The 27,085-nt window shown below is 40.3% G+C and overlaps 2 protein-coding genes across 2 annotated transcripts in view; one reads left to right on the forward strand and one right to left on the reverse strand.

Moving 5' to 3' along the window:
• The window catches only part of itga5 (integrin, alpha 5 (fibronectin receptor, alpha polypeptide)), a 33,658-nt gene extending 28,186 nt beyond the window's left edge, over window positions 1-5,472 (forward strand). Inside the window, exons 27-30 of the mRNA XM_058642582.1 lie at window positions 1,581-1,694; window positions 2,365-2,466; window positions 2,566-2,688; window positions 2,790-5,472. Of these exons, the coding sequence (XP_058498565.1) occupies window positions 1,581-1,694; window positions 2,365-2,466; window positions 2,566-2,688; window positions 2,790-2,873 (423 nt within the window). The 3' untranslated portion in view covers window positions 2,874-5,472. The remainder of the gene's footprint in view (window positions 1-1,580; window positions 1,695-2,364; window positions 2,467-2,565; window positions 2,689-2,789) is intronic.
• Window positions 5,473-7,079: 1,607 nt separating this feature from the next.
• rapgef3 (Rap guanine nucleotide exchange factor (GEF) 3) lies at window positions 7,080-25,030 on the reverse strand. The gene is made up of 27 exons (XM_058642619.1): window positions 24,618-25,030; window positions 19,382-19,426; window positions 15,235-15,341; window positions 15,029-15,150; window positions 14,368-14,545; window positions 14,134-14,218; window positions 13,489-13,549; window positions 13,217-13,293; window positions 12,984-13,127; window positions 12,682-12,788; window positions 11,633-11,721; window positions 11,439-11,517; window positions 11,052-11,202; window positions 10,866-10,948; window positions 10,702-10,732; window positions 10,530-10,605; window positions 10,109-10,246; window positions 9,926-10,023; window positions 9,699-9,824; window positions 9,144-9,325; window positions 8,624-8,714; window positions 8,482-8,532; window positions 8,268-8,355; window positions 8,078-8,142; window positions 7,917-7,971; window positions 7,708-7,779; window positions 7,080-7,577 (listed from the first exon to the last, which is right to left on the reverse strand). The coding sequence occupies exons 1-27, from the start codon at window positions 24,699-24,701 to the stop codon at window positions 7,459-7,461; spliced, it is 2,604 nt and encodes an 867-aa protein (XP_058498602.1). The 5' UTR covers window positions 24,702-25,030; the 3' UTR covers window positions 7,080-7,458.
• Between the last annotated feature and the right edge of the window lie 2,055 nt (window positions 25,031-27,085).

The following is a 27,085-nucleotide window of genomic DNA, read 5'->3' on the forward strand; positions in this document are numbered from 1 at the left end:
AAAATCTCAAAACAAATTATTAACACATGCAACTGAAGCCTTGATAATGAAATAGAAAGTGTGAGACAAACACATGTTTACTCATGAAATAACAAATTAATTTGTGCATAATTTGATAACCAGTCAGAAATATGTTTTTCACCGCCTGTCAAAGATGATGTGCTTTTTATTTGCCTATGACAGATCTGTAAAACATTGGTATATAGTCCATTCATTCAAAAAGGCATTAGCTATCACTATTAGAAAGTGATCATTATTACAATAATAATAGTAATAATGTGTGTGTCATAAAGTTCTCACATTATATTGTAAAATAATGGCTGCATTTAACAGTTATGTGATCCAATCGACACTCTAAAAAGAAATAATTGTCAGATTTCAGATTCTAGAATCTTCAACTGTAATTTAAAGACTGATTTTCCATCAATAGGCAAATTGATTCACTGTATTATCAATTAAAAACTCCTTTACAGAATGTTAACTTGTTCAGGCCTTCTCTGTACAGCAGCTGCATTCTCAAGCCAAACTGTTATTTTATCTTAAGTTGTGGGAACAGCCCTTATATCCCCGAGATTCAGATCTTTCCCACGTGGGACTTGGGTCTGAGGCATCGTTGGCATTGAACCATGTTCATGTCATTTCCACAAACCTTTGTGGCCCCACTGCTCTGGGGCATCGAGGAGGTCGAGCAGGAAGGATAGGACTGATATGCTCTCTGATTATCTGAGTACCCTCATTAACTCTGTCTAAATCTAAGCCTAAAGCAAAGGCGATGCTACTCTCCTCTCCTCCTGTGTTTGCCCAACTTGGTGAAATAAGTAAACTAATGCATTCCCACCGGAAACACGCCAAAACCTCTCAGTCTGGGGGTGGTCTGGCTACAGCACCAGCTACAAAACACACTGCATCCAATCATCCAATGTTAATGTTTTAAAATGTTAAACCTACCAAGCTGCATTATGAGGACCTGATTAAGATGGGTGTATTCTATAGTCTTGAGAAAAACCTGGCTGGTTTTAGCGGTTGGACAATAATGCGGTGCATGCTGCATTTTTACAGTCTCATGACATTCCTTCAATCTAATTCGAAGCAGGCGTGGAACAAGGGTCGTAACATTGGACTCTTTGTTATATTTATTTGACCTTCAGCATTAACAGGCCTGTTATTTATCCTGCCGTCATTTTCTGAATCACTTTTTCCCTGTTTGACTCCACACTACCTGCATTTAAAACCAACCAAATGTCAATTAGATTGAAATCATTGTTTAATGACGTTCACACGGTGCTGTTTAAGACGATCAGTTCCACACAACCCTCTCTGCGTTTTTCAGTATAGAGGTGTTTACATTTCCCGTGCTGCACACAGGAAGTGATTAGTTTGATGGCAAGACAGTTTTCAGATGTAGGACGTAGCAAACTAATAATGCTGCGTTGTTTCTGTTCACGGAGAACAACCAGAGGCAGAATAATAACATAAACAGCAAAATGACAACAGTTATGCACTACAGCTCTATCAATGCACAATAATCTTAGCTAACATTTATTAAAAATGTGTTCATGTCTTTCTCTTTGTTTCCATAGTCATGCTCAAATGTGGAGTGCTGGTCGCTGCAGTGCAAAGTTGGTCTTCTGGAGAGAGGGACCACAGCGATCCTCAAAGTGCGCTCTCGCATCTGGGCTGAGACCTTCATCGAGGTTTGTGGGAGAAGACCTTTGTATTACAGGCTCACTAGACATGTATTCTTTATGACCATGTGCTTTCACCAGATCACAAAAACATGGCAGAGGGAAAACGCCGCCCACCGCGGATCGGTGTCTGTGTATTTTTTCATGTCAGTGTTTGGCTGGAAGTGAAAAGCCATTTTTCATTAAAGCGTCAAAAACGAAAATGCCGAGAGTCAAAACCTCAAATGTGTGGCTACCAAAGACAAATAGCAGCAACTGTCAGTCTCGCATATTGGTTTGTGTTGACTAGGCATCTGAATTGGGTCTGAACCAGGTTGTTATACTGTCAGTATTCCAAGTCTCACATATTTGCCTTTGACAAATGAGATGACAGTTGCAAACTGAGCATAAAGACCGGCTGTGCTGACTGCACTGTCTAGCAGTTTACATCACTGTCTTCCCACCACGTCTGAGCCTCACACAGACTGTTTACCGGCCCCTGCATGCGCTAACATGTAGCAAATGTGTGAATGTATTGAAAATGCATTATCTGGAAGTCCCAGCTGCTCATGGGATAGGAATGCTGAAAGGGTTTTTCTTTGTGAGATGCACCTGGTCTCTGTTGCCATCTAGTGCACAAGTAGTGAATTGCATGTTAGAGTTTTTGAATCTGCTCATCATGTGATGTTTATTATTTCAGAGGGCCTATAAGCATTATGTGCTGGAGTGCCTGGCCAGATATAGTGTGAAGAAGATGCCTTATGCCATCCTACCAAAATACTCACCCAGTGGACACAAAAAGGTATTTAAGTTATTCATTTTTCTTTTAGCTGGATTACTTTATACACATATAACATATTTCTTTTGGCTCTTTGGTGACACATTTTGCTCATATTCTCAGGTGGTGACCCCAGTGGTGTGGAACAAACCAGACATTGAGAACTCGGTTCCTCTGTGGATCATCATCTTGGCCATTCTGGCTGGATTACTGCTTCTGGCGTTACTAATTTATGTACTATACAAGGTAAGTGCTGCTTGAAACAGATATTTAAATATTAATGACATTTGATTTAGCTAATTTTGCCTATGTCTGTTTTCTAAAATATTGTTGTCCTGTTTTTGCAGTTTGGCTTCTTTAAGCGATCTCTACCTTACGGCACTGCCATGGAGAAAGCGCATCTAAAACCACAGGCTGCCTCTGAGGCGTAAATGAACAGCAGAGTATTCAGAACCAAAGTACCTGGCCGTATGATTGGTATCGAAGAAACACAATGGAACATGTAGAGTGGATCAGAGAGCATTTGAAGGGAAAGAGAGAGACCACTGGAACTCCACTGTGCTGCACTAGAAGAACACAAAAAAGAATCCAAAGATCTTCAAGCCAAATGAATGTTTTTCTTTTCTTTATTTATGTTTGTTGGCAGGTCAGGAATGTTACCAAATAAGACATTTGTCAGGGCCGAGAGGCTAACATTAGACTTAACATTTGGATTCCTGTGATGAAATTCAGTAACACCTGTTAAAATGTTGGTGCTAATGGTCTGATGTGTTCACTGTCTCTGAGATGTAGCACGTGGCAGCCTGGAGCTGTGAATCACACTGCCTGCTGAGGCCTAATAGTGCTCCCCTGATATGTCCAGAACATGTACACATGTTTTTATTGGTAGAAGATCACTCATCAGGTTTCTAAGTCACCAAACAGGTAACCTAATCTGGCCAATAGCTCCAGTAGTTTGTAGTATCTAATTCCTGACCTATCTGAGGTGTTCCCCCGACCGATTCTTGCCCATTACTGGGCTCCAGCAGCCTGCAACCCTGACCAGGAGAAGCGGGTATTAAAATGCTTGGATGGGTGTTTCTCAGCTGTGCATGAAAATGATCTCTCTCTGCCTCAGGATGGTGGACAGCGCTGGTTGAGTTCTTTTTTTTTTGCACTCAAAGGAAATCTACTGATATATTTCCGAAGACAGCAGAGACTCACTGATTGATGTTCCTTTGAGTTCTGATTTTGACTCCTACTGATCACTTTTGTTTAAGGAAAATCTTGTTTGTTGTAGTTCAGAGTTACCAATGCTTTGTAGTCGAACTGGGATGGGGACTGGAACCACCAAAGACTTGTGGAACCTCACATTAAGCTCGAAGCAGTACGGTGCTTCTGGCAGCACAAAAAGGCAATGTTCTGATGCAGAATATTTTTTGCTTTTTGTCTTTACTCCTACTCAGTTTGGGTTGAGCTTATACGACCATGGAAGCAATGTACAAGCAAATGACCAGATGGTAGTGTAATAACGTCCCGCTCCAAAGACAATCAGCTGTGTTGTAGCTTTGACAGATCATGGCAGGATCACCACTCTGTGGGTGTGTACAATCCATTTTCTTACAGTCTGTGTTTAACTGTGAGACACTGTAGTTTTCGATTGCCTGCAAATGTTTTGAAAGAGAAGTGTCTCAAGTCATCCCACTACCAAAAGGCTACAGGGACTGAACTTTTTTTTTTTTGTATTTGTCATGTACATAGATTTTATGTGCCTTAAATGTAAATATGAAATGTCTGAGTTGGAATTAAGAGTTGCGTGTGATTTCATGTGCACATGCATTTGTGTGAATGGTGTATTTATGAATGTTTGTTTTGTGTATGGATTGATTACATTTCCCACAGCCTTGTCCTGTTTATCCCTTTACCACCTTGTAGCTTGTGATCATTAAAATTAAGCCATTCTCCATCACTGTTAATCATGAAACCACAAATAAAGTCACTATTCTGGGTGACTTGTTTAATGGCAAATCATGGATTAAAAATTAACCTCAGTGGAAATGATACACAAAGTCACTATAGGGCTACCGTCCAGATGTTAGCATCCTACTGGATGTCTTGTACCTCTCATAAAGGGATAACGGCTTGGTGCTGGGAACTCAATGTTGTTTGGAAGTGCAATATTTATATTTACTCTTTTAAATATTACAGTGCTTTCTTTTGTGTTACGTTTAATTTGTGATGGACTGTGTGGGAAAACCAGACATGTTTGTGTTAAAATACTATGTGATAAGCACATAGAATGAATCATTTGTGAGGTTGTGGTTTTTCACTCTCACTTGCTTTCTCACTAAAAATATTTGTGAAAAAGTGTGAAACTGTTTCCCCCCCCCCCACACACTTCAGATGTATGCACCACTTGCTGGACCACTTTCCTGACTTTGTTAATTTTTTTTTTAAATACCACAGACTGACACAGAAACACAACCACCAGAACATGTCCGAGTTGAACTCGGGAATGTTGACATACTGTAGTTTGAAGATTTATGTGCTCTGCTGTTGCATCTGTCTAAACGCCACCATTAACCTCAACATGTGTTTGGCCATTTCACGCTTTTAATAATGACCCTCTCATTGGACGGTGATTTAATATTTGTTAAATGAACCATGAAATCTCCATTTGATAATTGATTGATATCCTTTAACATTGTCTACATGGACATTCTTGTCTGAACAGGTGGACACATATTATTTATGATCATTTTACCACTTCCTCCATTGTTACAACAGGAGAAGGCACTGTTTTGTTTTTTTTTTTGTTTCCATGTTTTTCTCGTCTAAGCCCATTTTCTCTCTCCAGGACTTTCAAAAAGAAGTTGTACATATTTATCACAAAGAGAGAGATTGATTCAAATGATGACTAATTTGTTGTGATTTTTTCTCACCCCATATTGGGGGGGAACTTTTTTGTTGGAAGCAGGGGAAAAGGTATTTGGAGGTCTGTTTTTACTTGTCGGTTTGTACTTAAATAAAATTTAAAAAAAAATCCCTTTTCACAAATCCCTGTGCTGTCATTGATTATGCATAACTGAGAAAATAATTTATTTAGAAAACATTGTACAAAATTACATGCACATCAGTCAAAAAAAGAGGATAAAATACCACAGTGCTGAAGTGAAAATAGTGGAAAAAGTACTCAAATAACTGACCTTAAGTGATTAGCAATGGCTAAAAGTGTAGAACATGTCACATGAATGTGTCGCACAGGTTCAGCATCAGAAGTCATTACTGTGCACCCTGACCTGCACACGTGCTGTTCTAGATTTGTCAATAGAGATCCGGAAGTCACGTGACTCGGCTTCTACGTTAGCAGCGTCAGATGCGGCAAAAATGACCGGTGCTGTGTTTAACCTGTCAGAGTTCACTGCGCACTCTAAGTCTACGGAAATTGACCGATATACATGTATAATACTTATGCCCCGGGCGTGATTTTTCATAACAGACCTGCAGTATACCGACATCTTTAACTTCCTAATTAACTTCCCTTCTTACTCCAGAGAGTTACTCAAAAGTTTACAAGAGCTTGGAGGATAAACAAATGGACGATATCTGGCTTGAACATTCAACTCTGGAGTTCTTCCGGCTAAAAAAAGCCTTGTGTGTCACTGGACAGGTAAGTGTTGTGTTAGCATTACATTAGCAATTAGCATTAGCAACGGGCAATGTAACGTAAATAATTGCTGTGTGACTTGTGTCAGTTAGACTGAGTCCATTATTTACTAAGAGTTACAAAATCCTTTGCTTGATTTTGTTCCCATTGCTCATTTTTCATTTGGGCCGCTGTGCACATTTCATAGCAACAGTAATGTGGAAAGCCTTCTTTGTGGAATTACCATTACAGATATCTGTGGCTAGCTGTCATTTAATTGACTACGTATCTATGACGTCATTCATACTTGCAAAAACTACAGTTAAGTTTAGTGCAACCAATTTTACTCGTTGAAATGACGTCACTTTTGCCATTTATTTGTATGGGGTTTGTGATTAACGCAACTGTGAGTGAGTGAGTTAAATGTAGATATCAAATGTCAAACCCCATACATATGACAAAGTGATGTCATTCTTACAAGTCAAAACTACAGTTTCAGATTCAATTCAGTTGATAATAGTCAGACTGACTACAATTATACATATCTCCAATTCCAGTTCCAGTCATTATGACTAGACACAATTCAAGTTCGATATATGTACAACCTAATTCGTACTATTATTACATTACATTACATGTCATTTAGCAGACGCTTTTATCCAAAGCGACTTACAATAAGTGCATTTAAAAATTTGGGTACAAAGAGTAAGAGCTAGAAGTAAGAAAGAGTAAGAGCTAGAAGTAAGAAAGAAAAAGACTATCTGAAACTTAATCCAAGATATCTAGAAAGGACAATGTAGATGTCTTTAATAAAGAAAAAATATCTATCTATAGCTATCTTGAACTTGAATTATGCACAACTGAATTGAAGATTTAATGACAAACCCCATACACATGAATGACAAAAGTGATGTCATTTTGACTAGTAAAAACTGAATTGCAGATATGTGTAACTGTAGTTTGGACTAATGACGTTGCAGAGGTCGGTAGTGAATAAGCTGTCTACAAACTGCTTGTAATAGCGAGCCACCTCTGCCGTCTCTCTGGCTCTGTGGAGCATCCCGGGGCACAAAAGCTATTCATTCTTCACTTTTATGACGAAAACTGCCGGCATTTTTTGTTGACATATTGCCTGATTTATGTGCTGTCTATGGGATGAACCACGTGGTTTCCTGCCGGGGGCGTGTCAGAGGTGTTACCATTGCTGTGTGATGTCCATGTCTGGAGCTGTATAATGTCCAATCTCCTTATGTTTCCATTGCACTTGACACTGCAAGAGGTCCATCTTTTCAAGACAAGTAAGGAGGCTTTGTGGCTTGAGCAAGAACCAGCTCATCAGTTCAGATTTGTGCTACATTTCTACAGTCTCTTCACATCTGCAGACTCATGTCCTAGCATTCTAATGTCCGTGATAGCTGTGTGAGCTTGCGCTGGTTGTCAATCACCATCAGGTTCTGGATGTAGTGTCGGATGTTGGTGGGACTTCGCAGAGGGAGGGTGTTGTCTGAGTCTGGAAGACAGGGATACATTTGACTCTGTGGTGGAAAATCTTCCTTTTCATGTACTGAACAGAACAAGTGTGAAAACACTGGAAAACAACAGTAAACTACTGCATATACTGTATGGTGGATGTGGCTTACACGTTGATATGCGAGTAGAAGGCCCTTCCAGAAACATCCGATCAGCCAGGCCTCTCTGTGGAGATGAAGGCACTGAGGAGGAGGAACAGAAGTCAAGTCACCTTCATGCATCAGTCATGGACACAAAAATATCATCCATATATTTAAACATGCAAGTGAAACTGTCCACATTGTCTGTGTTATTAGGAAAAACTTAGCGGGTCACTTACCGAACGGCTGACTTCTGCATCCTCGCACGATTTTCACTGTCTTGGCAATCATTCGCTGTAATAGGGAAGGTACAGGAACCATATCAGGTTAATCATATACTGATGACAAGATAAGTGATAACTGAGCTGAGCAACATTCCATGACCATCTTTCTGTCTTACCATTTTCTCAAAATTGACCAATTTGTCGACGTAGGTTGAGTTTCCCTCATGGATGAATGTCATGTCTGAGCACAGCAAGAGAAGACATGTCAGTGATGTTGTGATTCTTGTGATACAAAAAAAATAATTTATATGACATTCACATGTTATCCTGTATCAATTGCATTGCTGGTACAGTACCACAAGTTACCTTTGAGCAGCAGAGGCATGAAGGGGATGTAAGGAGGACTGAGTTTGGCCACAGTGAGTCTGTAGGCCCTGTGGTTGCGTGAAGGATCCTTACATGAGCATGAAAATAAATAATTGTAACACTAAGGGTTAGAATATAAAATTAAGAGGAAATATTGCAAGCTGTCCTTGAATGTTAAGGAAATACAGACTAACAGTGAGAGCACATAACTTACCATCAGCCTCTCATAAGCACAATAAATTCTTTTTGTTTTGCTCGGTATTCTCTGTGGCATACAAGAAACATGTTGTGTCAGATTCTGTAATCAAGACACTGATAAGTAACCATTTACTACATTGTGACACTATACTTCTCACCTCCCAGGTCTTGTAAAGCCTCTGTACTGCACTGTTGCTCAAAGCAAACATCACAGCAAAAAAGGAATTGAGATTCTTCTGCTCCTTTAAGCTGACAGAGAAAGAGACGCATGGCAATAAATGATTAGGTTTAAAACAAACTCATTTTGTTCAGACAACAAACGCAAACATTTTCTAATTACCACTAAACATGAGAATAGTTTGCAGCTATTTGGTAATAGACAAAACTACCAGACAAATAATACTGACCTTTGATGCCACTAGATAAACCGTTAACACAATTAATCCTGTAGCCATTTCTAACATACTAACTTTTAACCAATATTTCTGACTGTAGCATTTTCTGTTCAAATTTCATGGCAATCTATCAATTTTCTAACAACTTTTTCCTCTGGGGACCATGATCGGCACAGAATTTTGTGGCACTCCATTTAAATCAGGTTAAGATATGTAAATCTGGACCATAGTCGTGGACTGACTCATCTACATTAGCACGATAGAGGTTTTCTGTAACTCTTACACAGCAGCAATTTTGATGAACTTCTTCAGCAGAATGGCTCGTTTCATCAGGTCTTCACAGAGGCACAACTCGGTCAACACCCAGAACTGCATTTCATTGAAACGTCGCACAAACCGCTCCAGGTTCGCTGTGGTGGCACCTGGGAACTTGTGACGGCCAAATATGTAGCAAACAAGCTCCACCTGCAGACAGGCCAACAGTGACTCACAAACCACAGATGTTATGCACTCACTGTGTGATCTGTAAAATCCAAGTGAGGCCAGGTTTTACAGGTGTTTCCCTGAATGCGACTTGTTACAGAAACATGTGAAACATGCAGGAAGTGTTTAATCACTGGCCCAGATGATCCGACAAAGCTGGTGCTCTCAGATCACAATCATTAAGCAGTGTGACTCAGATGCTGTTCAAACAAAGAGATGCACACAGCAGTTTCGGCTTTGTCTGTGATGAAACGCAGTTAAGGTGAGGCGTGTGAATGTGTAAATGATGAGTTTCCTCCTTTCTTCTCCAGCAATTACTATATATGCTGTGTGTAAGATTTGTCATTTTTGTTACCTCGTGCATGGCATTGAATAGCTCCCAGTCATAATTTGTCAGTTCACTGGCAATGTCTTTCGAGCCCATCTGTTCGAGAACATCAGTCGTTCCTCGCTCTGGACCCTGCTGCTCCCTGAGGGGAACCTGAGGCACACGGAAAAACGGGAAATGAATAGAGAGAAGTTGGTGCTGTCTTTCTTCATGAGCCGTAAAGCTTCTTTGACTGTAAAAGCACTATTCCTCACCAGTTGTTCCACTTGGCTGCCTGTGCAGATGAACAGTCTTTCGTTGAGTCCCAAGGCAGTGTAGACTGCAGTCGCGTCCAGCTTTAACTGAGCTCTTTCTGAATGAATTTAGGATATCACAGTATTATTCAGTGTAATGAAACTACTCGTCTTAAAAGAGTGTCAACAGTATCTGATTCCAACCTCCTGTGGAGTTCATTTTGACCAGGATGTGATCACCACTAGGTCTGACGATTGCTGACATCACATCCTGTACTGACGTGTTCACTGGGAGCATCACAGTGAGAGGTTTGTTGTCTGGCCTGTAGATTTCATATAGTACTGCACACACAGAGGAACAGAAGTTGTTTAGATTTACTGATGTGGTCTGATGACAATGGCCACAGATACTAAACATGAGCAGATGTAACACCTTTTAAAATATATTCATTGGCCTCGTTATCTATCTAATTAAGTGTACATATGGGATGTCCATACATACAGTAGATGCATTGAGTTGCTGCCATATGACTGGTTGATTAGATATTTGCACACAAAGCAGTTGAACAGGTGTACCTAATAATAAAGTGGATGGTCATTGCAGGTCAAAACCTGCCTTACTAACCTTTATCCTGTGCTTTGATTGGCTGTAACCTCCCTGAAGGCTCCTCATAGCAGGAAAACCAATCGAATGGCTGGTTCTGTCAATAGCATCACAGTGACTCAGTGAGTGAGTGAGTGAGTGACATTTCTAATAATATTTCTTGTAAAAGCAAACACTGTGAGGATATGCTCACCCTGCCAAGTGACTGATATCCATTCTCCATCCTGTCGAGGTATTATAATTTGAAAAAAACAAACAAACAGTGTTTCATATGAGAAATTTGTAGATATATATGTACACAGAAGAATAAAAAGAAATAAAATGAAATATATAAAAAGAAAATCTAATATAGTTTACATTTTGATTCTCCTCCTTTCCCTAAATTGTTCTTTCAGTAGGCTGGACAGACGGACATCAGTTGCCACCTCCTTCTTCATTCTCTGTTTCCAAACATTAAAAAATTGGAAAAGAAAAAAAACAAAAAAAATGTGTTAAATAAAAGCTATATTTTTCAGATCCACTAAATCAGTCCTGCTGCCTCACCTCCAAAAAGTCCAAAGAAATAGGGTCTTCTTTCAGCAGAAGGCCATACAGTGCCACCCACTGGCCAACTAATTTTACTACCTTCTGCTTGGTGTTGAGAATGTAGGCAGCTTTCTCCTGGTCTGAGCCCTCCGAGAGCTCTGCCTGGTAAGTGCAATGATGGTTAAGGGATGGAACATAGAGAACTTTACAAACAAAGAGTCAGACATAATGGCATGACATTGTATTTCAGCAGATTACTGGATATTCAATGATTTGTTTGCACTGTGTGATATCATTATCATCAGAATCAACAACAACACAGCAACAGTAGCAGCAGGGACTGACTGCACACTGCAACAGGCAACATCATTACTGTTATCAGAATTATTGATCACTGCAGGATATTGGTGCCATAGAGCGGGACACAGCTGGCTGGAGGCCATGAAAACTTTATGTGTGAGCAGAAAGTCACTCACACAGGGATCTGCAGGGAGACAAACAGACATCAACACACAGTTTTATCTGCACGTTCAGTCTGGCCATCCTGAATCACTCATTCAAACAAGTCAGAAGGCCATGCCTGCAGGCATGCACTGTACCTAAAGCATAATTTCCATTAGAATCCAACTTCACTGTTTCCACCAAGTGCTCCAAGATTTTCTCAGGTGTTCCTGACATGACGGTGTACCTGCACAGAGCATGACACAAAGAAAGAATTTTTTTTTTTTTTTTCATAATATTATTGCCCACACTGTTATTCTTTTTTGTGCACCTGATGATAATATAGTGTAACTTTTGTTTTCACTAATGACTCAAGAAACCTCTTAATTCTTGCTCCAAATAGTACAACATTTGCTGAGCAACACTGAAAAAAGACCAAATATACAGTGCATGCACCATACACACATCTAGTTTATCTGTATTTATACTACTACTACTACTACTACTAATAATAATAATGATAATAATAATTGTATGTATTATTTATATAGATGCAGAAAATTACAATTTATTATCTTTATGTATGTCGTCATTGCCCAACTCCTTTTTCAAAGGGTATGGGAGAGTTGGAAGGATCACATCACCGTTGATTGGACAGAAGTGTTCAGCCTGTCACAGATTGCACTATTATTGTTCTTAGATAAAAATGCTTTGCCTTACAGAACGCACATCATAACTCACTTTATGGCTAGATGCGAGGCCACTGGCATCAAGGCAGCCAAAAATGTTAATATCAGTTTGACTCTAAATAAATAATAAATCCCGGTTGTTTGGAGGAGTGCAGTGAACAGGAGGCTCTAGAATGTGTGGGTGTGCAAATCAAGTGAGAAGGGGAAAGCAGGTTATGTATAACCTGAAGTAGAGATCAACTTCAAGGTAATTCCATTCTGTGTTTGCAGAAACACTACAAATGTGATAACAGGTAATTCAACAAGGCAGGGTTGAAGTCCATTTCTTTTCGGGCTGTCCGATATCAGTTTATGAATTAAGAATGTAACCACATCTGACTAAACAGCTGTATACTTGTCCCTCATTGTGTTATGATGACCAGTAGTAGTGCTATTGTGTTGTGAGTGTGATATATAATCAGCTCATGCCGATGTGAATGTGTCTTAATGATTGTGTTTTTGGTCTTTAGTTTTCTCACTTGCTGTTGCTTGCTGCTCCGCCTTGCTCGGCTGAGCTGGTTCTCTTCTCCAATACCAGCACCGTTTTCCCATGTTCCTCCAGTCGCACTGTATTGGCCTCCACATCCTGAGGAAATACAGGCGCAGAAGACGATGCAGTCACACTTTAAGCATCACTACTACGAGCTACTATGTAATATATGTGGTGCCCAGATGTTTTACAGACACATATGACCTTACATCAATGGCCACCTTCTTCTATATTATCAACAACGGTGGACAAACCATGATGCTGCACATCCTCTTGTGTAATCAGACACACCTTGAGAATACGTATGAAGTCCTGTTTATCAACGCGGAGGAAATGGCAGTCTTCTCTCAAGATAATGGTAGCAGCACGAGGTGCATCATTTAACAAAGCCAGCTGCCCAAAGTCCTCACCTTCATGGAGAGTGGTTACCAGCCCCTGCATGCACACAACATTTCCCAATCAGGATGTTACCCACAGCAACAAGGCATTTCACAAGTGATTTTTAAACCTGTGCTTGGATTGACCTTCCCGTGAGTGATCACGTTCACAGAGCCTTTCCAGATGATGTACCACGAGGTGCCTTTGTCCCCCTGACTGAACACTGTATCACAAAAAAGAGACGGTCAGCACCAACAGTGGTCATACGGCAAACATTTACAGCCCAACCATCATACAGTCGGCTTCATTATGCACGTGATTTTTATAATCAAGAATTTAAAAAGTCAGAATCTCCATGTATGAGTAGCAAGGGTTTCTATCACCCGAGCTCAAACATTAGCAAAGCTGTCACACTCACAGACTGTTCCGGCCTTGGCATGTGATTCAAAGACCAGCACTGCAGCCAGTTCTTTACGCACCTACAGACACAACACAGTTATAGAGCACTTAAGATGATTGAAACAGGATTAAAACATTTAAGGACTACTGCAAATATCACTGGGGAATAAAATGATTCAGAAAGTAACATAAAAACAATAACAATAAAACAGGTTGCTGCCAGCAAGTTTAGAGCTGTAGTGCAGAACCTTTAAATACTAACTAATGTACACTGCATCGCCCGTGACATTCCCACGCTGCACACAAAAAGGAAGAGCTCTCTCTCTCTCTCTCTGTCTCTAGGAGGGGTAGCGGAGTGCATTTATATGCATGTTAAAAGTATTTGAACACACTGAACACTAACATCGAGCTAGTCTTAGTCGGACTAACATATATATGTATAATGTTATTCATAGTTCAATTAATCCTGCATGTATGCTGATTGGTGTTCTGCGCATGCACCAAAATGAGTCAGACGGCCTTAGCTCAATGAAACTGTGCATGTTCCCGGGGGCAATAGAAGTTACGCACTGGAGCTTTTATACGTGCAGAATAAGTTCTGAGCTGTTTCAGTAATAAACTTTGTTTGGTTAAACCGAAGACAGATGTGGAGGCAGTAACTGACCGAGGCAGAAAGATGAGCAGCAGCCTTGACATGGAGCAGCTCCTCGTAGATTACATCCAGATCCTCAGCAGTTCTGTGACTTGGGCTAAACTCAGGGGAGGTCAAGACAATATGTGACTCACTAAAAAGCCATGTTGAAAGATGGGTCATTTAGTCCTCATAGATATGTACTAACTATACGACAGTAGGTTGTCATACATGATAGCTACAGTATATATAGTTTCAAGTACTTACCATTTGCGTAGAATCATAGTGAGGAGAGCATCAGGACCCAGCTGGGACAGCAGAGACAGACCTTCCTGCAGCTCTTCCTCTGAATCCCTCTCATTTGCGACATGGTTCAGGCCAAACTCAGCATCTTTGAAGCGGTAGAACTGTGTGTCCTTGTCATGGAAGTTTAACTCATGTTTCACTGGATTGAGGAAAAACAATGAAGACTAAATATTGACCTTAAAGACAATGTACTAGTTGTGTATCAATTTCACGTACAATATAAATGGAAATAAGTTGCAAATCTATTCTGAGTGATGCACTTTATTTACTGATGAAGCAAACTATCTTGATTGGAGTGGTCTCTTCCAGGAAGTCTTTGTCTCGTCCAAAGAGTATAAGTGGTTAGTGGCCACTTGACTGAGTGACAGTACATTCTAAATCAAAGGTCTGGGCAGACACAGCCATTATATTTCAATCTACTCAAGCACCTCCAACAAATGCTCCAGTGCTGTCTGGAACAGTATAATCAGAATATATTAGAAAATATGAGAATATGACAGTGTTTTTGTGGAATAACTCCTATTTTGGACTGACACTTGACAAATATGTTAACATTTTCTTGAAGTTGGCTACTGGCCAAGCATTAATAAGTAAAACTAAAACTTAGCTCATGTGCTCTCACCATGAACAAGGATTCCTTCATCCACCAAGACCTGCCACATCCCAACTGCCTGGCTTCTCCACTGAAGACACTCGTTCTGTTTCATCAACCATTCGACGAGTTCTTTCCCAGAACAGCATTGTCTGTGAGAGAAATGTAACACGTCAGTTTTCTAGTTTGTAACCGTCACACTGTTCATCACGTGAAAGAACCGGCAGCGTGGGCACCTGTATGTTTTGAGGTGATGCTTTCTGTCTCGGATCAGACCGGGGTTCCTCTCGATCATGACACTGTACACTGATCTCGCAGCCTTCACAACGCGATCTGAAAGAAACTTCACGCACATGAAGTTCAAAGATTACTAAACGTTTATCTATATGTCTCTTTCAATGTTATAGCTTCCTATGATGGAACTGAATGGACCACATTGTGTTGTCTTTGAAGTGATGGAAGCAGGTCAAAACAAAGCATGAGAGGGCTGTTTACATCAAGAGGGATGATATGTAACACACAGACTGTCTTGTTTACTGAAACAGATGACTTTTATGTGTGTGTGTGTGTGTGTAACATTAAGTTTCTTTACATTTTATCTCAGCATGGAAATCTTGTGACAGCTTGAACGTAAGGGGCACGAGTGGAGATTACTGTGGGTGTAGTAAATGTGTTGAAAATGGCTGTGGTAAACTCTCCCACACCTCGTCGAGTTCCCAGCCTCTGCAAGTCATTCACTACCAGACACACAACAAACTTTCACTTTCCGACCACCCTCAACAAATTTCCTTTGAACTTCTCACGATTTGGTCTCCCCCTCACTCCTGCTCTTTCTCACACACACACACACACACACACACAAGCACATGCAGACAAAAAAAGCAGAAAAAGCAAGAAAAAAAGAAAAACAAAAGACAGCATGGAGGGGCCATTGATGCAAAAGCAGGGCTTACCAAACAAGAATGTGCTTTATTTGCTGCTGCTGTCCTATTTTCAGGCAATTTCATGCTTTATGCTCTGCTTCCGTTACGAAAACAAACTGGATCAAAGTACTAACGAACAATATTTGCTGTTTTTAATGATTGACAAACCTAACATGAACATTTATGCTCCTCTCCCTGATACTGCCTGACTCTGGCTCTCCCTGCACTCGGGTCTTGTGATTTCACGAGTGACTCCGATGGTTGTTTGTTTGTTCTTTGGATTTTCCTCCAGGCACTGCTGTTTGTCTAAGGTGGTCTCGAGTCCCAACGCTGACCATTTTCCTGTACCCTCCGCTGGTCTTTTGCAACTCATTCCGAAACCTAAAAACACAGACTGAACCTTTCACCCGTGCCTTAATGAGAACGAGACAAATTCTACTCTTTCATATATAGGCAGCGGTTCCTGACACATGTTTGTTACATACAAGTTCACACAGTCCTGCTAATTATTATGTACAACCAATAACAGACTACTGTGGGTAACTCTGTTCCCAGACCTGACAGCAACAGAGTAAATGTGCCCTCAAATGTCTGCTATGCCCCACTGGGGTTATGTTTTCTTGAAGTCTTAAGTATTCCCAGGAGCCAATCTTACTCATGGGACTCCCACACTCACATTCTCAGGCCTGTCAACGCCAAAAGTTGTTTTCTTGATGAGGCAATTTTCCATTTCCTAACCCTGTAATTCTGTCCAAACACAATATCAAAAGCCATCGTTCATTGAGGGGTTTTTGTAAACATACAAGAAACCGGAAAATACAACTCAATTTCTGTCATTTATGTCAGAACTACATCTATTTGGTTTATTTCCTGCATGTAAGCAGGTTAATAAGGTTGCGTAGGGACTCTAACCCACAGATAAATACAATGACAGTGCAGTCGCCCTTTCCCACAGGAGCGCCAGTCAATGAAAATACACAATTGACAAGTGTGGAGCGACTGATGGATTGACCATGTGTGCAGTTTAAAAAGGCAGCCATAAACTGATTTTATGACAAGGGTTTGTTCTCCTGCTGAGGTCATTAAGAGCCTATATTACGTAGACAATCTTAAGTCTACTGAATAAAGTATATCATCAACTTTGTATTGGTTTAGAACAATTCACTCAGACACTTATGCTCGGGGTCACACGGCCGCGACACAGTCAGTCTTGTCTTTATCATAACAGTCATATTCTTAGTCCCTTGCAAAGTTTTGATAAGTGTACTATGTAGTTTAGTTTAATGTCTTTCTCTTGCTGGGTGGAACAGCGATGAGTACAGTTATCCAGTCTAAGTTTCCTCCGTGGGTGAGACATTTCTGTCTCTTACGCTCTATGATCTTGGTGATGTTGCGGTCGCCCCTCTTCTGACAAAGAGTTGCAACACCACATTTTTGGAGGCTGTATTTTCAGATCTATAAAGTTGTACCAGTGCTTTTGTGTGTGTATACAACCACATGTGCAAAGGGACGCAAAGTACGCGAGAGGTTTTACAGAGAGATGACAGGCTTTTGTTACACAGTTGACAAATGTGCCATCGAAAATCATAGGTTATTCTTTGCTTTGAGCAACGTGAGCATCGACATGGAGAAGAAGGCTGATAAAAGTGACTTTGAATGTAACAGAGAGGCAACAGTAGCTCAGCTAACCACTCGTTAGAACCAATATGCAGAAGAATATCTCTTCATGCAAAGCAGATGGACTACCACCATAGCAGACAACACTTGGTGCCACTTCTTCCACTTTATTAGGTGTCCCCTGTACTTAATAAAAGTGGTCACTGAGTGTTCAACTTTTCCTTGACCCTGCTCTCTTTTCTTCCACCAGTGAACGCAGATGGCAGCTCACCCTGAGTCTGATCCTCCTGGTCGGAGGTTTGTCATGTGTATTGTTGGAGCTGTTTGGTTTCCCTCTATAATATTGTGAGGTCTTGGACATAGGGCATAATGTATGTTGCGAGGACAATCGAAGAGAGCTTATTAAAAACACTCAGTCTTGTCTGGTTCTATTAGAATGTATGCTGCTCATGAGTGACTTGTAGGCTCTGGAGCCAGCACTTGCTAGGTAACCGAACAAGTGGTGAGCAACACTTGCCACCTGCAGACTCTTTTACTCTGTACTATCTATTTCCTCCTTCCAGCACCACATGAAATCCACAGGCACCAATTCGTGAGAGCCTTTTCCATGTTCCTGTCTATTTGCTGTCTCTCACCATCTACCTTGTCTGTCTGAGGGAAAACCATTGACCCGGTTCAAACCCTGTTATAAGTCTGTTCAAGACGCTGAGGTGAAGCAGTGTGAGGGAGGGGCCTGGGCTGGGTGAGGTCAGGCTGAGGAGGCTGGAGATGGTGAATTGACGTTGAACCCTGGAGTGCCCTTTAGACTCCTTGTGACTGCATGCCCCACCAGGAATGTGTTTTTTAAAGACTCACATGAGTAGTAATGTAGGATATTATAGCAACAAAAGAACAAGTTCAGCAGTTTGAGAGGATGCAAGCACTGCAACCCTAAATGATAGCAGAGGTCAGCCCGGCCTAAAGTCACCACAGGAGAGAAAATAATCGGGGCTAATCGGGGCTAATCAAGGCCAATGCCGACAAGCGTTAATAGCCATGAACAGCTGCAGACACATGGAGATGTAGAGAACCCTGATGTGTGCTTACAAACCTAATTATGACATTGTTATTGAGGTTTTAAATGAAGAATACACAGACTATCACACGACTGAGTACAAGAGATTATTCCATCCAACCATCATCTAAAGCTTTATCCTCCACATGAGGGTCGCGGGGGGCGCTGGTGCCAATCCCAGCTGACATAGGGCCAAAGGTGGGGTTCACACCCTGGACAGGTCAGACAATGCTAATGCTAATTTTTATATTGTAATATACTTATTATTTTTTTTCCATATGACAACAAATCATTGTTTACCTAAACATGTCGTAGAGTGTGTTTCTAGACAAAAAGTAATAGCATGATGCTAATGTCACTTTCTGAGCTCATAATGACATCGTTCCTACCATATGATCATGTTTTGCTCTTTCAGTATTATTATTATTATTTTTTTATCTTTGTAAAATATCTATATATGATTTCTTTATGAGATCGCTTATCACACAATATCACTCGGGTCTGGTCTTGGTGTCTCTATCCCTGTTACTTGCAGAGATGAAAGTCAATAATCTGGAGATAACCTCCCAATAATAATCCCGCCACATGTACACACACACAGGCACGCGCAGGAGATGACCCATGTTTGCTTAAGAGCTACAATTTAATGAAATACTGGTTTTCCTCTGACACCGTGTCTCCTCTGATGTTCTGCAGGACTTTTAAAAAACACCAGTGAGAACATTGGATTTGTCCGAAAGTGGGCTGATGTATCAACACACAGCTCAGCACACATTGGTATACACACACCTGCTTCATCGTGTCCTTTGACTCCAGGGCTTCTGGCAGTGGTGTCTACAGAGAAATAGAAAGAGAGACGTTATCAGAGCAGAGCCATGTCGGCGTACATATCTAAACCCACTGAAATAAAGCAGATAACTTGTTCTGGAAAGACATTCCACAGGAACTAGCTGGACTGGTCGGCTGTGCAGATAGAAAGAATAATTGTTTTCTTTCCACTGTAATGGAGGGTCAAAACAAGTACATTATCTCAACCTGTGCTGTAATACCATTGTCTCCAGTATAGTGTGGGTGGGTGTCAAGTGTGTGTAATGAAGTGGGAGAGAGGAGTGCATAGACATCGGCAAAGCACACACACATACACACACTCTGTTGCCACGCATTTCATTAAGTGAAAAGGTGGCTTTTAACTGCAGACTGTTACTTTCCTGTGAAACAACAATTTCAAGACTGAATGCAGTGGAGTAGTCAACCCAGATACATCAGTTTTATCGCGCATTATTTCTGTCCCTACTTTTACTCTGCACTTACAGCCCTGTTATAAAAAAAACATGCTGGCCTGTACAAATATACAACATTCCCATATCTGTACTGAGGTCTTAGCCTGGTTCCTCTTTGTTGCAACACTTTTATGCTTTTATGATCCTCGTAGTTACCACTGTGCACTTGTGTTCCACAGTCAATTACTTTCTGTGAATAATTCAGAGACAAATAAAAAAAAACACGTATTCAAGGCAGTGATCAATAGAAATATCTCTTATCCTGCGCTTGTAGTTCATGTACCCATACCCATATATGCAAACAGCGCTGATCAAGAAGCTTTGACGATTTCTTCGTATCTGTGGATCGTCTCAAGCATCAGACATTGTTTCGTGTTTTGTCTGTGCAGCCACACATGACACGTCACATGATCGATGCCTCAATGGCGCGCTGCCAACTGTTTCAGCTTATGCAGGAAAAAAAAAGCTTATAACACCCACTGTAAGTCTGTTACTTTGAGTGCACAGCTTGAAGGAACATGAAACTAAAGCTACGTTTTCACTGAGATGAAGTTTGCTTCTAATTAAAGGCATTTTTGAAGTGAACATGCCTCCATGAAAGCATGTGGATCACGTTGGACATATCAGTTATGACCCAACTAGTTACTACTGCACTAAAATTCCTCCAAGGACAGAAACACACAATTAGGAACCTCTGTGATTTCGTGGTTGTTGTTTTTTTTCTGCCTTGTGTCTACAGTATGTCTCAGGAAGGATGGTGATCTGTCACCTGCTAATGATGACCACAGCATGAGCAAAGTCATTATTTAATTAATCTAAGCCTGATCATTGTGCACGTTGTTGACATCACAGATAACAAAAACAGAACTCTACAACTCTCTGAAACCTTAACTGATACCAAACTTGAGTTGTAGTGTATAAAATGAATCATATGGCAGATCCCCTGGGGCATTTTTGTATATTCCATGATTTGTACGTCTTTATTAATTTATTGTCATGTTCAACTTAACATTTTTATATTCAGTATGTCAGTATATACAGTAAATACATATATATAAAAACTTGTTAAAACTGGCAAGGACATCGCTGTGTAGTCGGTCTTGTGTAATTTATAACACGGCCAGTAAGATACCCTGAATAAACACTGATTCTTGGTTCAGTGACTCATAGCTGAGCTACACAAATGACAATTAGCAGTATGGGCATTACATTACATGAAAACAGGTGATAAAGTGGCACATCCAAAAAATATTGTTGTTCATAAAATCGTCACAATATGATAATTGATATTTGTTTTGTCACAGAAGGAAGTTCAGTAGACAGTGTGTGACAGAAATGGATGCATCAAAGTCACTGCTCCTCTGTTTTCCTGTGACCTGCACTCACAAACCTCCCCCTTTGTGCATTCCTCTGCAAACTCCTCTGTAAAGCAGGAGCAGGGTGTTGTGGTGAAGGTGAACAATTAACAATACGCTATTAATAACCTGACTTTAATAAAAACCTCTTAACTTTGTTGCCTTCCTGTGTCCCCCTCACCCCGAGCAGCAAAAACAATGGAGGAACGGGCTTCAGTCTATTAAAGGCATTCCTGAAATACAGTATGTGTAAACTGCTGTCATGGAGTGGAAGTGAAAGGAAGTGAAAGGAAGTGAGAGGAAGTGAGGGTCAACTAAACCCCATTTTTAAAAAAAAACCCTGCGCCTCCTCTGTGACAATTAATTGTCCTCATCACTTTCTCCACCTTTTTCCCGATAAGGATTTGTGTGGAGTTTTAGCATAAAATACATTATTACCTGCAGATGTGACGGCCTATTATGTCAGAATGTGCTTTTCTCTTTAAAGGACCAGTGTGTAAGAAGGAGTGTCAGCTAATGGTGACACTGCAGATTGTAACAAAACGGACTCCACTCGCTCCTCCCTTACCCAAGCATGTCGGGGAACTACGGTGGCCCACACAGACCAGAAATTGCGCAAAAGACCCTTGCCTGAAGCATGAATAAAAGTATTCGTATTCTGAGGCTACAATAACCAGTGATTATACGCATATACAAACATAATTATTGGTAGCAGTTTCTACCAGTAAACCCTCATAAATGTTACACACTGGGCCTTTAACAAAAAACAAAATGAATAGAATGGAATAAACTTAAGCAATGAATTTAATTTAATTGTGTATGTGTATGTTCCTTTTTTTTCTCTTTCATACTGCAGATATTATGGGATAGCTCATGGATTGTAGCTCCAGCTTTTTCCTTTTTTGGGGTATTGATAGTTATTGATTATGAGTAAGAAATTTATATTGAGTGTCATGGCCAAAAACATGATCACAATAAAAACATTTCATAGCAGTCAGTATAATTTCCATGATGATAACATATCACATGGTTAACGATTTAGTTGGGCTTCTGGGTGAAAGCCAAAGAAACCGGTTAAATGTAAACTTATTAATGTACAGAAAACAACAACATCATTTTGTTTATGTGTGGTGCAGTGGCGTCATTAGGCCTATTTTAGGGGGGCTAAAGCCCCCCTAAAATATTCTTAAGCCCCCCTAAATAATTTTATGTTCATTTATAAAAAAAAGATTTTTTTTTTTTTTTTTTTTTACAAAAAAGTGCTGACAAATTCAATATAATGTGGCGAGAATTTGAGTTTAGATAAATAATCATATAACCAGTTATTATTAACTTAAATGTGATCATAAATCTTAGTTTCCCTTATGGAAGCGGTAGAGAGTCAGAGTCAGTGCGTCGTTATCGAGTCCATTCCACTTGTTCATATAGAGCACGCCCAAATCACTGAAATCCAGTCCACGTTTTCCCTGCAACTTAGCTTGCACTCGGTACCTGGGTACCTGCAGTGTGTGTACCGGGAGCGGAGCACACAGAACCGACTAGAGCAGCATTAGGAGAAGAACGTGAACAAGAATGGACATACGAAATTTTTTCAAGAGAGTAAGTATCACTGCTGATAGTAACAATAAGTTAGCTGCAGCCCCCCAGCTAACAGCAGAAAGTCCCACGTAATTGCCAAATGCTCCCTGTTTGACAAATAAAAACCTGGCTTACACACTCTGTAGCCGAGAGCCCCCTGTACAGGAGGCAGCATGAGATGCGTGCTGTATATCTCTGTGCACGTCTTACCTTTATTGTTTGCGGTCAAAAGTTACATTTCAGCTCCAAAAGAACTCTGCTACTTACAGTAGCTAGCTAGTTAGTCCGAAATGCAATGTGAAGGTCCTGGTTGTTTATAGAGTTAGGTGTGCACTCTTCATATTATCTTTGGGGTGACTTCCTTCTGGAGCATCAGCTCCAGCATCAGATGCACACCGTGAAACAGCTCATTCACGTATGATTATGTGGATAATAATAATAATAATGATAATACGGTAGTGATAATAATAATCACTCCACCACCCCAATTGACCTGTAGGAGTCAGGGCAGAGGAGCAGAGAGAGTGAGAGGGGAGAAACCTCTACTGGAAAGGTGAGTCTAAAGGATTTCACAGGATAGAGTCATTTGTGATGCAGACAGTCCTGGAATTTTATGGAACTCAATATGAATATGAAATATGAAACATTTCAGTCCAAGTGCACCATACAAGACTTATTTAACTTGAGCTTTTATTTAGGAGAGTAATGATTGGAAAGTGGAGATAGCCAAGAGAGTGATGTATAAGCCAAATTAGCCTGGCCCAAATATTTTCAAGAGTACCTTAATATAACTGTAATTTATGTAATTAAGTTATATTTTTTCAGGGCTTAAAATTACAACCATTTTAGTCACATATGTGCCCAAAATATATTCTGTGTGACTTCAAAATATTTGGGAGTAAACAATTATTGTGTTGTGAGTGAAAGTCATGGCATTACCCTCTTTGTTGATCAGTTATTAATTCAAATCATTGTGTTAAATGTATCTTGAAGGGTCAGGCAGAAGGAGATGCGGAGGGAGTAAAAGATCAACAGGCAAGGTCAAGGCAGAGAGAGCAAGGGGATCCAGACATGGATCAAGAGGCATTTGCACAGTAAAGTATCTCTGTTAAAACTGTCCAAAACGTGCCATTTCTCAGTTTTTGTTAGCTGTTTGCGAAATTAAACGTTCGCTCACATTCTGTGCATCTCCTGGGGGCTAAGCCCCCCCTGTCCTTAAAACCTAGTGACGCCCCTGGTGTGGTGTCTTAAAGTTTGTTGACAAAGTGCATAATCATATAGATACTGATATTAAGGTTATAGATGTATAATAGTGACTTTAGAGCTGAAACAATTAATTGATTATTAATCAATTACAAAATTAATGATTTTGATAATCGAGTAATCGGTTCAAACTTTTTTCATGATTAAAACAAGATTTCAGATTGTTTAAGCTTTTCTTCATTTCTTTGCTCTGGATAACAAAGAAATCATTAAAAGTTCCTCATTTTGGTTTGTGGACAAAACAAGACATTTGAGCACTTCATCATTTCCAGGTTTTAACATTTTTTTAAGATTTTCTGATATTTTATGGCTCAAACGACTAATCGAGAAAATAATCGACAGATTAATCATTATGAAAATAATCGTTAGTTGCAGCTCTAATTGACTTATTTCCCAGCCAGAATGTGACTTGTAATCTCTTTTCATCCAAAAAAAAAAGAACGTCATCATCACGATGACTCTCGCCTCTTCCTCTCCTCCTCATCCTCACCTCCCTACACTCCTGTGTGAAATAACTTATTCCTGGAGGAAACATTTAGAGCAGCATACCCAGCTGATGCCTCGTATGTTCGGGGTTTCCATCGAGTAGCGATCCGGGAACACTTGATAATTGTGACTCCGGAAAAAATGCATCTTCTCCCGGACTAAAACCAAACAACTTTCAACACCACGAGCTGCGCACAGACGGGCTTCCTTCAGACATTCATGGAGACGCAGCACCAGCAAAGTACTGTCACACACTCAGTCCAAGACGCCGCATTTTTGTCGCGTAAATCCCGCCAGACAGAGCTCCGAGTCGTTCCTCCAAATGAAACCAAACCCGGACAGAGGCTTTCTCTGCGAGTGTCTGCCTCAGTGAGGACCGGCTGAGCAACAGTGTTCAGTCATCTCTCACAGCACAGGCGCACTTCGTGGGTTAGAGTGTGCGTGTGTGCGCAAAAAGAAAGTGACACGTGTGTGTGTGTGTGCAGAGACGCGTCCCTCGGACATTCTTCACCGCCTGAGTAATGACTTTAGGTGGTTAGTACTGACACCAACCTGCTGCGGTGTGTATGTGGGCAGGTACAGGTTTTACAGTCAGGGAAAAAACATCAACACAGGCGGAGTTTCCATTTTAAAGGTGATGCTGGTGGTGGTGGTGGTGACAGGTACAGGCATACATCTACACAAGCGCATGTTGTCAGATAAAAACTTAACAGATTTATTATTATGCACTTTTATGTATTGTTTGCTGGTGTTATTAATGTTCTTGTTTTAAGCTCAATGTGACTTCCTATAGAAAAATAAATTATAAAATAGGTTAAATTAATTAATAGGTTAAATTAATTAAATAATTAAAATAAAATAAAATAAAATAGGGGTCTGCAACCTGCGGCTCTCTGCAGATATTTTAATAAAAACAATTTCTTTAACTTCTTATTTAGAGATCGAGGCAAGAAAGTGTTAGGGCCAAACTGAAGAGGAAAATTTTTTTAATATTTAGAGAATAAAGTCTTAGAATATTTTGAGAATAAAGTAACAACGTTACAAAAATAAAGTCATAATTTTACAAGAATGAAGTCATACTTTTTTTTTCGTAATATTATTCTTTTTTTATCATTATCTATATTATATAATATATATTTATAATGGTGTCCAAACTTTAATATTCGGGCTACTATTAATATGCATCACATCCTATGTCTATATGTCAAATACGATATTTAAAAATCTCCCCAAACTCTGACAAACGTGTGTTTGAAATATGGAAATCCAAACCAAAAATAATCACGTTTTCATTAAGGAAGTGCACATTTAGAGTTCTGTCTATCTTTGTGTCCACATGGGGGTGGAGTGGCTCAGTGGTTAAGACCAGTACCCTGTGTGTGAAAGACATCATGGTCACAAGTTCGACTCCACCCCTGGCTGATTGTACTGATTGTAGTGTTGCTTTGGATAAAAGCATCTGCTAAATGACATGTAATGTAATAGAACATACTACACACATACATACTTTTGTCAAGCATGAACCACATACAATCTAAATAATTTATGGGTCAAATAGGTTTTGTGGCGTGTTTGTCAGCTGACATCTTCATGACCTTGACGTCACACAAACACACACACACAGCAGGATTCATAAACCACCTGTTCAGTTTTCACCTGCGACTCCAGGCTCATGATTGTCGGTCAAGGGTATTTAAGGAGGCATGATGTTCCACACGGGGACTTTGTGATCTAATTTGTTCAGTGCAGTTGTTTAGAGTCGACCACATGAGGTGCAGAACTCCGCTCACACACACTTATCAGGTAGTCCAGCTGTCTGGCTCAGCTGGGCCTGTCGGTACATGGACAAGCAGATAAACTCTCTCAAGGGCATGAAACAGTTTAGGTTGCAGAGCAGCACTTGTTGTCTTCCATCAGTTGTTTTCTTCACTGTCCGTTCACAGTTTGCACAGCAACTGTCACATATACCGATCGCTGGTTTGTGTATACACAAAAACCTCAAGACTTGACAGTGTACTGTTATAGCAACAGGTTTACTGGATGGTTCAGTTGGGAATAGAGCTTGTTATGTTGCAATATCCCCAAATTGTCTCTGCCCCTGGCTCAGACCTAATGCCTGTGGTTCAGTTGATTTACTGTCATCCTTTATTTATTCTGTAGCATAGAAGCAAAAGTACTTACAACCCTAGTCTCTCCTCCAGAATGTCTCGGTGGAGAAAAGATGGTTTTGAGCAAATTCTCCATAGAGAAAATGACGTGAAGTGTATCTGTGTAAAAAAAAAAAAAAGTGTAATAATTAGAGACTTTGTCATGCAAAAAAGAGAGAAACTGTCAATATTGTTCAAAGCAAAGCAAGTCAAACAGAGGTTACAACAGGATCATGGTCAAGTGTGTCTTGCAGGCGGGACACATTATGTACGGCTTGTTTAAATCCCAGCTATTGTTTAGCACAGGGCTGCGTTTCCTGCTCTGACCTCAGTTTTCCACGGCGTTTGTACAAGACACACAGACAACAACATCCACTCTAGTAT

Source organism: Solea solea, chromosome 11, assembly GCF_958295425.1.
Source record: "Solea solea chromosome 11, fSolSol10.1, whole genome shotgun sequence".
Taxonomy (NCBI): Eukaryota; Metazoa; Chordata; class Actinopteri; order Pleuronectiformes; family Soleidae; genus Solea; species Solea solea.

Coding starts and splice junctions, on each gene's coding strand:
- rapgef3 (XM_058642619.1), bottom strand. CDS start 24,701: ATGCATTTTTTCCGGAGTCACAATTATCAAGTGTTCCCGGATCGCTAC. Junction 11,722..12,681: donor GGAGCAGCAAGCAACAGCAA/GTGAGAAAACTA, acceptor TGCTCTGTGCAG/GTACACCGTCATGTCAGGAA. Junction 8,715..9,143: donor TTCATCAAAATTGCTGCTGT/GTAAGAGTTACA, acceptor TTTCTCTGTCAG/CTTAAAGGAGCAGAAGAATC.